Source organism: Helianthus annuus, chromosome 15 (assembly GCF_002127325.2).
Source record: "Helianthus annuus cultivar XRQ/B chromosome 15, HanXRQr2.0-SUNRISE, whole genome shotgun sequence".
In the NCBI taxonomy this organism is placed as follows: Eukaryota; Viridiplantae; Streptophyta; class Magnoliopsida; order Asterales; family Asteraceae; genus Helianthus; species Helianthus annuus.
The window spans coordinates 68,207,659-68,223,369 of NC_035447.2; the positions used below are offsets into that span (position 1 = coordinate 68,207,659).

Consider the following 15,711-nt stretch of genomic DNA (forward strand, 5'->3'; position numbering starts at 1 on the left):
TCATGGCTAAAACTATCCTTGTGACTAGGCCTTTTATGCCACTCTAATACCCTTAATAATTTATAACTGGGATAAATTATAATGAAAAATTTAGAAATAATTATGATTAACAAATTAACCAAATACGGTTTATATTTACCATGGTTAATGAATCATCAAAAATGGTGATTCCTTAATAGACCTCTAAACAATCTATTGTCAATTGTTTTATAGCAATCAAGTTTCAGCATGTCTAAATCAGAAGAGGTTAACAATCATCCAAGGGAGAGAAATGATACCACCAGAATAAACGTAGTTGGTGCAGATCTTCAAGCATTGATTGACAATGCTGTTACTAGAGCCCTTGACAGACAGTTCAAGGAATCAAGTGGTACTCGCAGCAGGACCCAATCTGTACCTCATACAAAACCACCTTCCAAGACACATGCATCTCATAAAGACGATTCTCATCATTCGTCGAATCAGAGAAGTATTCCATCCAAACGAATTGTGCTCAATCAGGAGCCACGTGTTAAGACCTGCTCCTACAAATACTTCGTCTCTTACAAGCCAAGGGACTTTACAGGAGAAAAAGGAGCCATCGATTGTATGCCATGGCTCGATGAGATGGATACTGTAGTTGACATTAGTGGTTGTGCGGAACAGGATATTGTGAAGTTTGTTTCACAATCATTTAAAGGTAAAGCTTTGGCTTGGTGGAGGTCGCTAATCCAAGCCACGGGGAAGATCCCATTGTATAACTTGTATTGGGATCAATTCGTTGCACTGATCAAGGAAAACTTCTGTCCTCAGCATGAGGTAGAGAAAATCGAAACCGACTTCCTGACTCTGGTCATGAAGAACTTGGATTGTCAGGCGTATGTTACCAGCTTCAACACCATGTCCCGATTGGTTCCTTATTTGGTCGCACCGGAACCAAAGCGCATAGCACGTTTTATTGGAGGTCTAGCTCTAGAAATCAAGGGAAATATGAAGGCTTCCAGACCTACCACATACAGGTCCGTGGTGGATCTATCTCTCTCTCTCACACTAGATGCAGTCAGAAACAGGTCTGCCAAAGCTTCTGATGAAGGAAAGCGGAAACGAGAGGATGCGAATTCTCATCGCTCCGATAAGAAACGGAAGGGGAACTCTGAGCATAAGAAGGGCTCTGGGTTTAAAAAGGACAACCAGCAGTCAGGTGAAAAACCTAAGTGCAAAACCTGCCAGAAACACCATTTTGGGAAGTGCAGGCTTGAATCGCAATCGCAATCACAGACGAAGCCTAAAGTTTGTGGGATCTGCAAATCGAAAGAGCATAGAACCTTGGATTGCAAGAAATTGAAGGATGCAACCTGTTATGTTTGCAATGAGAAGGGGCACATAAGGACTAACTGCCCTAAGAACCCAAAGAAGCCCGAAGAGGCTAAGAAGACTAATGCTCGAGTCTTTCATATGAATGCGCATGAAGCGGTACAGAATGACAATGTTATAACAGGTACTTTCCTTATCAATGATGTTTATCCTAGAGTATTGTTTGATTCTGGCGCAGACAAGTCTTTCGTAGACAATAAACTTTGTAAACTGTTAAGTCTGCCTGTTAAAACTCTAAACATAAAGTATGAAGTAGAATTGGCCGATGGTACCGTAGAGACTGATTCAACAATTTTAGATGGATGTTTTATATCCATTAGGAATCACTCTTTTCCGTTGTCTTTGCTTCCGTTGAAATTAGCAGGATTCGATATAGTGATAGGCATGGATTGGTTATCTTTTAACCAAGCCCAAATTGTATGTGACAAGAAGCAAGTAGTCATTAAAACCTCTCATGGTGAGCCACTTACAATTCAGGGAGATACGCAGTATGGATTGCCTAAGCAGGTGTCTGTGCTTAAGGCGTCAAGGTGTTTGAAGAAAGGGTGTGTCATTTATATGGCACAGGTGACTGTTGATGAGCCAAAGCCCAAGATCGAAGACATCCCTGTTATTTCTGAATATCCAGACGTTTTTCCTGAAAAGTTACCTGGTTTACCTCCAGACAGGCAAGTGGAATTCAGGATCGATATCATTCCTGGAGTAGCACCAGTTGCAAGAGCACCTTATCGGTTGGCACCAACTGAGATGAAAGAATTAAGAACACAGTTGGATGATTTGTTGGAAAAGGGTTTCATTCGACCTAGCTCATCCCCTTAGGGAGCGCGGATTCTATTTGTGAAGAAAAAGGATGGCTCAATGCGTTTATGCATTGATTATCGCGAGTTGAACAAGGTTACAATCAAGAACAGGTATCCGTTGCCAAGGATCGATGATCTATTCGATCAGCTTCAAGGGGCAAGTTACTTTTCAAAGATCGACTTGAGGTCAGGTTACCATCAACTGAAGGTCAGAACTGAAGATGTGCATAAGAATGCATACAGGACTCGATATGGCCACTACGAATTCTTAGTGATGCCTTTTGGGCTCACTAATGCACCTGCAGCATTCATGGATCTCATGAATCGCGTTTGCAAGCCTTATCTAGACAAGTTTGTCATTGTTTTTATTGATGACATACTTATTTATTTGAAGAATCAAGCTGATCATGAAAAACACCTCCGATGTATTCTTGAACTTCTGCAACAAGAAAAGCTTTATGCTAAGTTCTCTAAATGTGAGTTCTGGCTCCGAGAAGTCCAGTTTCTTGGGCATGTAGTGAGTTAGCGTGGTATCCAGGTGGATCCCGCTAAGATTGAAGCGATTATGAACTGGCAAGCACCAAAAACACCTACAAAGATTCGTAGCTTCTTGGGTTTAGCAGGATACTACAGGCGTTTCATTGAAAATTTTTCTAGGATTGCTGCACCTCTAACTATGTTAACTCGTAAGAATATAAAGTTTGATTGGGGTCCCAAGCAGCAAGAATCTTTTGAAATTCTTAAACAAAAGTTGAGCAATGCTCCTGTATTGACATTGCTAGAAGGGATTGAAGAATTTGTTGTATACTGCGATGCATCGCACACAGGTATGGGTTGTGTGCTCATGCAGAGAGGTAAGGTCATTGCCTATGCCTCACGTCAATTATAGGTGCACGAAAAGAACTACACCACCCATGATTTGGAATTGGGTGCCATTGTATTCGCACTAAAACTTTGGAGGCATTATCTATATGGAACCAAGTGTGTGATTTATTCTGATCACAAAAGCCTTCAACATCCGTTTAACCAAAAAGATCTTAACATGAGGCAGCGTCGTCGGATGGAGACTTTGAATGATTATGATTGCGAAATATGCTACCATCCTGGCAAGGCAAATGTAGTCGCTGATGCTGTGACAACTCGAACTTTAGGCTTACTTTGATGTAACGTTTGTGCACGATATGTGATTTTATAAACCTGAATGATTAATTGATTTCATGATAGATGTTATGTTATATGCATTATGTGCGTACGTATGTCGTATGTATGCGGACCGAGTACACGAGCCCTTTGGGTCACTCCTTGTTCTCGGGTCCATTAGGTAATCGAGTGGGCTCGGCCCACTCCCCACTCGCAACACACAAAACTGAGTTTAGGGGTTTTGTTTTACCACTTTTGCAAATCACAAACACACACACAAACCCTAGAAGCTTTGCTCTCTCTCTCTCGTTCGTTTGGAACCCGACGGCACCAAGGAACACCCTTGCTCGGATCACACTCTCCTTCTTGTAATCGGTTAGTATGATGTTTTATGCTTGTGTGTTAAGTGATGCTTTGATTACATGCTTAAATCGAACCGATTAGAATTTGCATGATGATGATCTAGGGCCGGTTAGATTATGTGGTTATGTTGGTCCTTGAATGTATTGTTATATAATCAGTTTGTAGTTGTGATTAGTTTAGAACCGAATGTATTGATATATAGAAATCGACTGTTTTGATGATCATGTAATTGGCTTAGATATGAACCGGATATATGTGCGAATGTATGAATTGCATAAGGATCGATGATCTGGTAGTATTACCGAATGAACAAGTAATCGGCTATAGTATGCATCGGGTTAACTTGAATGTTGGTTTGTCGATGAATTGTTGGTTGTTCATGCATGTTATAATTAGGGTTCTTATGAATTTGTGTTGCAATTGTTCTGTTTGATCGATATCATGCTATTGATTTGTTGAGAATTTTGTTAATTGATCTGGTTACCAAACTGACCAAACTGTTAGCTGAAATCACGGATAAGTCAATGCAGGATTTATGGAAACCGGTTACACACACACGTCACACGGTTGCGACTCAGATTGCGAGTCGAAACCTCGTGGTCACGACTCGAAACCACAACAGCACCAGCCGAGACCACGATTGCGAGTCCCGTTGCGACTCGCAACCAGCACATGACCACTCGTAACCAGACCATGATGAACCGAGACCATCATTGCGACTCGCAACCAGCTGTTGCGACTCGTAATCTCTGGTTACGACTCGAGATCTCCGTTGCGACTCGAGACCACCGTTGCACGCACACTGTTGGGCCTTCACTGTCATGGGCCCAATCTATTGAGCCCAACGATTTGAATTGTGGACTGTTTGCTATTGGACCGATATACGTTTACTATTTGGGCCGATTGAGAATCTGGACTGTTTTGTTATTGGGCTGCTTATGCTATTGGGCCGGGTATTGTTGGACTTAGACAATTGGATCCTCACATGCTATGTCTTATCTGCTTACGTGCGTACATGTTTGCCATGACTATACGTGATTGCTATATACGTACTATATACGAACCTGACTCGTATAATAACCATGATAGGACGTGAGTGACCATTTACTTGCTACTTATATTCCTTGTGTATCTGCCGAGCAAACCAAGGTGAGTTCACACAGCCAAGGCATGGGATTCCCGGGTTGGGAATTGGGTTGGATATGTTGGATATGGAATGATTACTCGTACTTACGCATATACCAGACTATAGACCATCGTCCTCAGGTTAGTCAGGACACGTTACGTAAAGCCTACGTAACCCAGTATATTTGCCATATGTCTCCCGGGTCGGGAGGACACGTTACGTAAAGCCTACGTAACCCAATACCATCTACTGGCTTCCAGGTCGGAAGGCCACGCTGCGTAAAGCCTACGTAGCCCCCACGCGTACCACTGTCCTCGGGGAAGGGCACGTCACGTAAAGCCTACGTGACCCTGTACGTTTTCCTGTTCTCGGTAAAGAAGAACACATGGTCGGAAGTTAGTCTAGTAAGTACCGTTAATGAGACGCCCTCATTAGCCAAGATAAACATGGGAAGCCCCCACCTTTATTACACACTAGTATGGGAAGCCCCCACTAGCTATACTTATGCATTACATTATGAACTTACTTTCTGTGAACTCGCTCAACTAGTTTGTTGATTATTTGCTGCATGCCTTGCAGGACCTTAGGTAAATTATGGAGCTTGCACAAGGAAGGAGCAGGTCGTTGTGGCAGATGGATCATGAACATTATTGAACTTATAACTTTATTTGGGTTTACTTTACATTGCTTCCGCTACTTAAAACAGTATTTGGTTTTGAAACATCAATCATGTCATGGAGACTTACGTTAATTACTTTTATATTAAATGCTATGTTTGATATGATTGATGGCTTGATCCTGGTCAGTCACGCTCCCAAGCGGTGGTATTCCGCGGGTGGATTTTGGGGGTGTGACAGATTGGTATCAGAGCCATTGGTTATAGAGAACTTGGTTTTAATATGGGGAAAACGTTTTTATTAAAACCGGACTATAACCAGAACAGTGCTCTCAATGATCCACAACGACGCTTCGCTCCACGTGCAAGACTCGACATCTTAGGTAATAAGGTTTATGTTTATTGCCTGTATGCTAGAATTGTTTAGAACTTTGCTCGCATTACGCTTAGATACACATGCTTTGATTTCATGAGAACACCTATATGCCTACGCTTTTCTGTCATCGCCCTACCCGCGAACCATTCTTACGTATGCTACTTGTTACTATGAAGATCATGTCTGGACGAATCAACATGACACAAGCCCAGCTAGAGGCTCTTGTTCAAGCTCAAGTTGCTGCGGCAGTTGCAGCAGCTCAAGCAGGTCAACACGCGCAGCAGCCTGTCTGCACGTTCAAGAACTTCATGGACTGTCGTCCGAACTCTTTCAGCGGCACAGAAGGAGCAGTGGGACTCCTCCACTGGTTCGAGAAGCTAGAATCAGTATTCGAAATGTGCGAGTGCCCTGAGGCTCGCAAGGTCAAGTTTGCTACCGGTACTTTGGAAGGGATAGCATTGACTTGGTGGAACGCCCAAGTCCAGATCTTAGGGTTGGCAGCTGCTAACGCCACCCCATGGAACGATTTCAAGGAACTCATCAAGCGTGAGTATTGCACGCGGGAAGATATTCACAAGCTAGAAGACGAGCTGTATAACTTGAAAATGGTTGGATCGGAAATCGAGGCGTATACTAAACGGTCTAATGAGCTGGCCGTTCTGTGTCCAACTATGGTGGACCCTCCATACAAGCGCATTGAGTTGTACCTCAAGGGATTGGCGCCAGAAATTCAGAGCCACGTGACGTCGGCTAACCTCGAAAACATACAGGAAATTCAACGTCTCGCTCACCGTATCACCGATCAGGCAGTTGATCAGAATAAACTGCCCAAGCGTGTTAACGCTACTGCTAACGTCACCACCTCAGTTACTCCTGCTACATCTGGTGACAGTAAAAGAAAATGGGATGGAGATTCTAGTAAAGGTTCAGCGACCGTTCAGCCACAAGCTCAGCAACAGAAAATCGACCACTATCAGAGTCCCAGTCAGCAATCCTCTGGTGGTCACAGACAGAGGAGATATCAGGGTAGTCAACCCAGGTGCCACAACTGCAACAGGCATCACCACGGCCCATGTAACAAGGGTCGCTGTCAAAGGTGTCTTAAGATGGGGCACGAGGCCAAAGACTGCAGGAGCCCTCGTCCTGCGAATCAGAATCAGCAGCCTCAGCAACCAGCTCCACAAAACCAGCAGCAGCAGCAGCAGCCACAGCGTGGGAACCGAGGATGTTTCCAGTGTGGGGCTGAAGGTCACTTCAAACGCGATTGCCCTAAGTTGAACCAGAATCGCAACAACAATAACCAGGGCAATGGGAATAACAACGGCGGGAACAACAACAATAACGGCAATGAAGCTCGTGGTCGTGCATTCGTGCTAGGTCGAGGCGACGCAGTGAACGATCCCAACGTTGTTATGGGTAAGTTTCTCCTCGACAATATTTACGTTACTGTTTTATTTGATTCGGGTGCGGATACAAGCTATATGTCTGTGAAAATGTGTCAACTGCTAAAACGTGCACCAACACTTTTACCCACCAAACATGTAGTCGAGTTAGCTAACGGTAAAAGTCTAGAAGCCACGCACGTAGTTCAAGGTTGTAATCTTATCTTAGCTGGTCAAGCCTTCTCTATTGATCTCATTCCCATAGTTTTGGGTAGCTTCGACGTCGTGATTGGGATGGATTGGTTGTCCCAACACCAGGCAGAAATCTTATGCAGCGAAAAGGTTATTCGCATTCCTCGTTCGGGTCAGGAACCTCTAGAAGTTCAAGGCGACAAGAGTGGTGCTGTGGTTGGCGTCATCTCTTTCTTGAAGGCTCAGAAGTGCTTACGAAAAGGTCACGCAGCCATTCTGGCTCTCGTTACAGACGCATCAGCAAAGGAAAAGAAATTGGAGGATATTCCAATTGTACGCGATTACCCTCAGGTGTTTCCTGAAGACTTACCTGGCTTACCGCCTCATCGTCAGGTCGAATTTCAGATCGAGCTCGCTCCAGGAGCAGCACCCATAGCTCGCGCACCATATCGTCTGGCTCCATCAGAATTGGAGGAATTGTCAAAGCAACTGCAGGAACTCTTGGAAAAGGGTTTCATACGACCAAGCTCTTCGCCTTGGGGAGCTCCAGTGCTTTTCGTGAAGAAGAAAGACGGTACGTTCAGGATGTGCATCGACTACCGTGAACTCAACAAGGTGACGGTGAAGAACCGTTATCCTCTTCCACGCATAGACGACTTATTCGACCAATTGCAAGGGTCGTGTTACTACTCGAAGATAGACTTGAGGTCTGGGTACCATCAGTTGAGAGTCCGGGATGAGGACGTCTCCAAGACAGCCTTCAGAACTCGTTACGGTCACTACGAGTTTCTCGTCATGCCATTCGGGTTAACGAACGCGCCTGCGGTATTTATGGATCTTATGAACAGGGTGTGCAAACCCTATCTCGACAAGTTCGTCATTGTGTTCATCGACGACATCCTGATTTACTCCAAGAGTCAGGAGGAGCACGAGCAGCATCTTCGCCTTATTTTGGAACTCCTTCGGAAGGAACAGTTGTACGCCAAGCTTTCTAAATGCGACTTCTGGCTTCGTGAAGTCCACTTCTTAGGCCACGTGGTAAACAAGGATGGGATCCATGTCGATCCATCCAAGGTAGATTCGATCAGGAACTGGCCTGCACCGCGTACGCCAACGGAAATACGCCAATTCTTGGGTCTGGCAGGTTACTACAGACGGTTTATTAGAGACTTCTCGAAGATTGCTCAGCCGCTTACGCTACTGACACAGAAGGGTGTTACCTATCGCTGGGGAGAGCCCCAGGAGACTGCTTTTCAGCACCTAAAGGATAGACTTTGCAGTGCACCTATCCTCTCATTGCCAGAGGGCACAGATGACTTCGTGGTTTATTGTGATGCATCCATTCGGGGACTTGGATGTGTGTTAATGCAGCGCGACAAGGTTATCGCTTACGCCTCTCGTCAACTCAAGATTCATGAACGCAACTACACGACGCACGATTTAGAGCTGGGAGTTGTTGTTTTCGCGCTTAAGATATGGCGACACTACCTGTACGGTACCAGGTGCACGATTTACACCGATCACAGGAGTCTCGAGCATATCCTTAAGCAGAAGGATTTGAACATGCGTCAACGGCGATGGGTCGAATTACTAAACGATTATGAATGCGCTATCAAGTATCATCCAGGCAAAGCCAATGTGGTGGCTGATGCCCTTAGTCGAAAGGACACTTTACCGAAGCGCGTGCGAGCACTACAGCTTACGATTCAGTCTAGCCTTCCTGCTCAGGTACGAGCTGCTCAGATAGAAGCACTGAAGCCCGAAAACGTCAAGGCTGAAGCCTTACGCGGCTCACGGCAGCAAATGGAACAGAAGGCAGACGGCGCCTACTATGTAACGGGCCGGATTTGGGTCCCACTCTATGGCGGTCTACGCGAACTTGTGATGGATGAAGCACACAAGTCTCGCTATTCGGTACATCCAGGGTCGGATAAAATGTACCACGATATCAGCACTACCTATTGGTGGCCTAGTATGAAGGCCCACATTGCTACGTATGTTGGAAAATGCTTGACATGTGCAAGAGTCAAGGTCGAATATCAGAAACCAGCTGGTCTACTTCAGCAGCCTAAGATACCTCAGTGGAAATGGGAAGAAATTTCCATGGATTTCGTTACAGGCCTACCTAGATCCCAGCGTGGGAACGATACGATATGGGTCATAGTTGATCGACTCACTAAGTCTGCACACTTCCTGCCGATTAAGGAAACGGACAAGTTCTCCACACTTGCAGACGTCTATCTTAAAGAAGTTGTCTCGAGGCACGGGGTGCCCACGTCCATCATTTCGGATCGCGACGCACGATTCACGTCAGAACTTTGGCAAGCAATGCATAAATCCTTTGGCTCACGACTAGACATGAGCACAGCATACCACCCTCAGACGGATGGACAGTCTGAGCGTACGATTCAAACTCTTGAAGACATGCTTCGGGCATGCGTCATCGATTTCGGCAACGGCTGGGAAAAGCACCTCCCTTTGGTGGAGTTTTCTTACAATAACAGTTATCACACCAGCATTCAAGCCGCTCCATTCGAGGCATTGTACGGGCGTAAATGCCGGTCACCTCTCTGTTGGGCAGAGGTGGGAGATAGTCAGATTACGGGTCCAGAGATTGTAGTGGACGCCACAGAAAAGATTGCACAGATACGACAACGCATGGCGGCAGCACGAGACCGTCAGAAAGCCTACGCAGATAAGCGTAGAAAGCCATTGGAATTTGAGGTCGGGGACCGGGTTTTATTGAAAGTCTCACCCTGGAAGGGTGTAGTTCGTTTTGGCAAACGGGGTAAACTGAATCCGCGATACGTCGGACCATTCGAAATCATAGAAAAGATTGGCAAGGTAGCCTACAAGTTGAAATTACCAGCTGAACTCGGGGCAGTTCACAATGTCTTTCATGTATCGAACCTAAAGAAGTGCCTGTCAGATGAAAATCTTATCATTCCTTTTAAGGAACTCACTATCGACGAGCGGTTGCAGTTCGTCGAGGAACCAGTCGAAATCACGGACCGGGATGTGAAGGTCCTCAAACACAAGAGAATCCCTCTTGTCCGAGTTCGTTGGAACTCCAAACGTGGCCCAGAGTACACCTGGGAACGCGAAAACAGGATGACAGAAAAGTACCCCCAGTTATTCGGGAACCAGGCAACCACTACTGAGGCTGAAGCTACTACTTCGGAATTTCGGGACGAAATTCCAGATCAACGGGGGGAGGATGTGACACCCCAGGAAAATCAGTGAACAGTACAGTTTACCTAGCTTCCTCAGTGAGTGCATACCAAATTTCGGGACGAAATTTCCAATTAGTTGGGGATAATGTGACAACTCGAACTTTAGGCTTACTTTGATGTAACGTTTGTGCACGATATGTGATTTTATAAACCTGAATGATTAATTGATTTCATGATAGATGTTATGTTATATGCATTATGTGCGTACGTATGTCGTATGTATGCGGACCGAGTACACGAGCCCTTTGGGTCACTCCTTGTTCTCGGGTCCATTAGGTAATCGAGTGGGCTCGGCCCACTCCCCACTCGCAACACACAAAACTGAGTTTAGGGGTTTTGTTTTACCACTTTTGCAAATCACAAACACACACACAAACCCTAGAAGCTTTGCTCTCTCTCTCTCGTTCGTTTGGAACCCGACGGCACCAAGGAACACCCTTGCTCGGATCACACTCTCCTTCTTGTAATCGGTTAGTATGATGTTTTATGCTTGTGTGTTAAGTGATGCTTTGATTACATGCTTAAATCGAACCGATTAGAATTTGCATGATGATGATCTAGGGCCGGTTAGATTATGTGGTTATGTTGGTCCTTGAATGTATTGTTATATAATCAGTTTGTAGTTGTGATTAGTTTAGAACCGAATGTATTGATATATAGAAATCGACTGTTTTGATGATCATGTAATTGGCTTAGATATGAACCGGATATATGTGCGAATGTATGAATTGCATAAGGATCGATGATCTGGTAGTATTACCGAATGAACAAGTAATCGGCTATAGTATGCATCGGGTTAACTTGAATGTTGGTTTGTCGATGAATTGTTGGTTGTTCATGCATGTTATAATTAGGGTTCTTATGAATTTGTGTTGCAATTGTTCTGTTTGATCGATATCATGCTATTGATTTGTTGAGAATTTTGTTAATTGATCTGGTTACCAAACTGACCAAACTGTTAGCTGAAATCACGGATAAGTCAATGCAGGATTTATGGAAACCGGTTACACACACACGTCACACGGTTGCGACTCAGATTGCGAGTCGAAACCTCGTGGTCACGACTCGAAACCACAACAGCACCAGCCGAGACCACGATTGCGAGTCCCGTTGCGACTCGCAACCAGCACATGACCACTCGTAACCAGACCATGATGAACCGAGACCATCATTGCGACTCGCAACCAGCTGTTGCGACTCGTAATCTCTGGTTACGACTCGAGATCTCCGTTGCGACTCGAGACCACCGTTGCACGCACACTGTTGGGCCTTCACTGTCATGGGCCCAATCTATTGAGCCCAACGATTTGAATTGTGGACTGTTTGCTATTGGACCGATATACGTTTACTATTTGGGCCGATTGAGAATCTGGACTGTTTTGTTATTGGGCTGCTTATGCTATTGGGCCGGGTATTGTTGGACTTAGACAATTGGATCCTCACATGCTATGTCTTATCTGCTTACGTGCGTACATGTTTGCCATGACTATACGTGATTGCTATATACGTACTATATACGAACCTGACTCGTATAATAACCATGATAGGACGTGAGTGACCATTTACTTGCTACTTATATTCCTTGTGTATCTGCCGAGCAAACCAAGGTGAGTTCACACAGCCAAGGCATGGGATTCCCGGGTTGGGAATTGGGTTGGATATGTTGGATATGGAATGATTACTCGTACTTACGCATATACCAGACTATAGACCATCGTCCTCAGGTTAGTCAGGACACGTTACGTAAAGCCTACGTAACCCAGTATATTTGCCATATGTCTCCCGGGTCGGGAGGACACGTTACGTAAAGCCTACGTAACCCAATACCATCTACTGGCTTCCAGGTCGGAAGGCCACGCTGCGTAAAGCCTACGTAGCCCCCACGCGTACCACTGTCCTCGGGGAAGGGCACGTCACGTAAAGCCTACGTGACCCTGTACGTTTTCCTGTTCTCGGTAAAGAAGAACACATGGTCGGAAGTTAGTCTAGTAAGTACCGTTAATGAGACGCCCTCATTAGCCAAGATAAACATGGGAAGCCCCCACCTTTATTACACACTAGTATGGGAAGCCCCCACTAGCTATACTTATGCATTACATTATGAACTTACTTTCTGTGAACTCGCTCAACTAGTTTGTTGATTATTTGCTGCATGCCTTGCAGGACCTTAGGTAAATTATGGAGCTTGCACAAGGAAGGAGCAGGTCGTTGTGGCAGATGGATCATGAACATTATTGAACTTATAACTTTATTTGGGTTTACTTTACATTGCTTCCGCTACTTAAAACAGTATTTGGTTTTGAAACATCAATCATGTCATGGAGACTTACGTTAATTACTTTTATATTAAATGCTATGTTTGATATGATTGATGGCTTGATCCTGGTCAGTCACGCTCCCAAGCGGTGGTATTCCGCGGGTGGATTTTGGGGGTGTGACAGATGCTTTAAGCAAGAAGCAAAGGGTTAAGCCCATTAGTACAAGCTGTGGTCTCCATGCAGCCTCCGAAGACGGTGAAAGAAATTCAGTCTCTAAATGGCAAGCTAGTGGCATTGCACAGGTTCATCCCTAAGGCCGCTAACCGCACCATACCTTTCTTTAACATAGAGGTGCAAACCAACCTCCAGATCCAGCAGATCCTGCGGAAGCCGGAAATCTCCAGATGTCTTACAAAATGGGCCATCGAGCTTAGTGCCTTCGACATTACTTATCGAACAAAAGGTCAAGGCCAATCAGTCGCAGATTTCCTAACAGAATTTCCCACCGGAGAAAGCAACAAAGAAAGACCCGTCCTCCCAAAGGTCTGGAACTGGAACTTATATATGGACGGGGCTTCCAGTAAGGAAGGAGCCAGAGCTGGTCTAATTCTGATTGATCCTGAAGGGATAGAGTACACCTATGCTTTGCGTTTTGATTTTAAAACGTTAAACAATGAAGTAGAGTATGAAGCTCTTCTAGCCGGACTCCAAATTGCTGCTAAAGCTGGAGCAAGGTCCGTCTTAGCCCATTTTGACTCTTTGTTAGTTAATAATCAAGGCAATGGAGAGTATGAGGCACGAGAAGAGAACATGGTCCGGTACTTAAATCAAGTGAATAGCCTAATGGCCCCATTTGACACATGCAAAGTTGTCCACATCCCGAGAAGCAAGAACAAAAAAGCCGATGCTTTAAGCAAGTTGGCTTCTGTTTCGTTCTGCCATCTGTCAAAAGAAGTTTTGGTCGAAACTTTGCAAGCTCCGGTCATCAGCTAAGGAGAATCCGTAATGTCAATTGCCATACAAGAAGAATCGTGGATGACACCAATCTTAGATTACTTAGAAAATGGAAAGCTCCCAGAAGACAAAGCTCAGGCACGAAAGTTGAAAGTTAAAACACTCCAGTACCCAATTCAAAATGGTAAGTTGTACCGGAAGACGTTTTTAGGTCCGCTCCTAAGATGTCTGACACCGGAAGAGGCCAGCTACGTGATCAGAGAAATCCATTGGGGAATCTGCAGCATTCACTCTGGGCCGAGGATGGTAATCGCCAAACCCTTGAATGTCGGGTATTTCTGGTCGGGCACGCATCAAAGCGCCGTTAATGAATTACAAGCTTGTGAAGATTGTCAACGCCATGCTCCGATCAGCCACCGTGCCAAGAACAACCTGGTGCCCGTAACCTCAGCTTGGCCCTTCCAGAAGTGGGGTATCGATATAGTCGGCCCTTTCCCCATCTCCACTGGAGGTGTAAGATTCTTGTTGGTTGCCATTGATTATTTTACTAAATGGATCGAGGCCAAACCACTCCGGACCATCACTGGAGATCAAATCCTCCGATTCGTCTGGGAGAATATTGTATGCCAGTATGGGATGCCCCTCTGTATCGTAACTGACAATGGAAAGCAGTTCTCTGAAAAGTCATTCAAAACCTGGTGCGAGAAGATGAACATAGAACAAAGCTTTGCCTCCGTTGCCCATCCCCAAGCAAATGGGCAGGTTGAACGAGCTAACCGAAGCATTGTGGAGAGTATCAAGAAACGGCTGGGAAAAGAAGGAGTTTCTTGGGCAGACGAACTTCCGCACGTCCTCTGGGTACACCGTACAATGCCAAAAATAAGCATGAGGGAAACCCCCTTTAGCTTGACTTACGGCTCGGAAGCTGTGATTCCGGCCAAAGTAGGAATGCCTACACACTAAATGTTGCAAAGCCAAGAGGAGAACGAGCAACAACTCCGTCTAAACCTCGACCTGATTGAAGAACGAAGAGAACTTGCGGCCACCAGAGAGGCCAAGTATAAAAAAAGAGTTGGAAAAACATTTCAACTCCAAGGTCAAAGGGATCCGTTTCAAGGAAGGAGACTATGTGATGCGGAGGAATGATGCTAGTTTGGCCGAAGGAACCGGAAAGATGGCCCCAAAATGGGAAAGACCATGCGTGGTCAAAACGTCCGTAAAATGGGGCATACACTTTAACTAAGGTGGATGGAACCCCCGTTCCCCGTAACTGGAACGGGACGCACCTCAAGAAATGCTTCATCTGAAGAATCTACTAAATTTCCGAAGAACTTAGAATAAAGTTTCTTAACAGTGTACTGCAGATGGTTGTGCCCGCACCTTTTTTATTTTTACCGATCTTATAATAGCCGGGAGGGATATGCCTCGGAATATCTTCAATATTAATAGAATGAGTGAACTTTCTATTTTATAAAAAGCTGCAGCTCGTATGTTGTTATTGGCCAATCAAGGGATTCAAACCCTAAAAAATAAAGACGGACTAGCAAACATCCGTTCTTTATTTTCAAAAATATTAAAAATTATCCTAAGTATAAAATAAGACGGACTCTACACAAATTCATGAACATTCCAAAAAACCTGATAGAAGAGCAATCACAACAAAGCATGGATGCATGACTTTACATAAAAGAATGATTGCATTAAAATGACCGGACAAGAGTGATAATTGTCAAACATTACAATCGGTAAAAGAGAAAAATCAGTTACAACGTCTAAACATAAAAAGGTGCTTATCCCAAGAGGTCGGATATGTCCACCTACAACATTCATCATTACAAACCTAAGATGCATACCCCAAAGAGCCGGGCATGTCCACCTTCAAACTTCATCTGCCGCGGTTACTTTAAAAGCCAGAGCT

The 15,711-nt window shown here is 44.9% G+C and overlaps 1 protein-coding gene across 1 annotated transcript; it reads left to right on the plus strand.

Annotated features, from left to right (window-relative positions):
* The first annotated feature begins 228 nt into the window (after positions 1-228).
* On the plus strand, positions 229-2,679 carry LOC110913885. Its single transcript, XM_022158703.1, has 4 exons — positions 229-469; positions 680-1,728; positions 1,831-1,920; positions 2,548-2,679. The coding sequence occupies exons 1-4, from the start codon at positions 229-231 to the stop codon at positions 2,677-2,679; spliced, it is 1,512 nt and encodes a 503-aa protein (XP_022014395.1).
* Positions 2,680-15,711: the final 13,032 nt, after the last annotated feature.

Bases quoted from the DNA above. Each gene is read 5' to 3' on its own strand.
- LOC110913885 (XM_022158703.1), top strand. From the start codon at position 229: ATGTCTAAATCAGAAGAGGTTAACAATCATCCAAGGGAGAGAAATGAT. The intron at 1,729-1,830 runs GTGATAGGCATG...CTTACAATTCAG, and splicing joins AATTAGCAGGATTCGATATA to GGAGATACGCAGTATGGATT. The intron at 1,921-2,547 runs GTGACTGTTGAT...ATTTATTTGAAG, and splicing joins GTGTCATTTATATGGCACAG to AATCAAGCTGATCATGAAAA.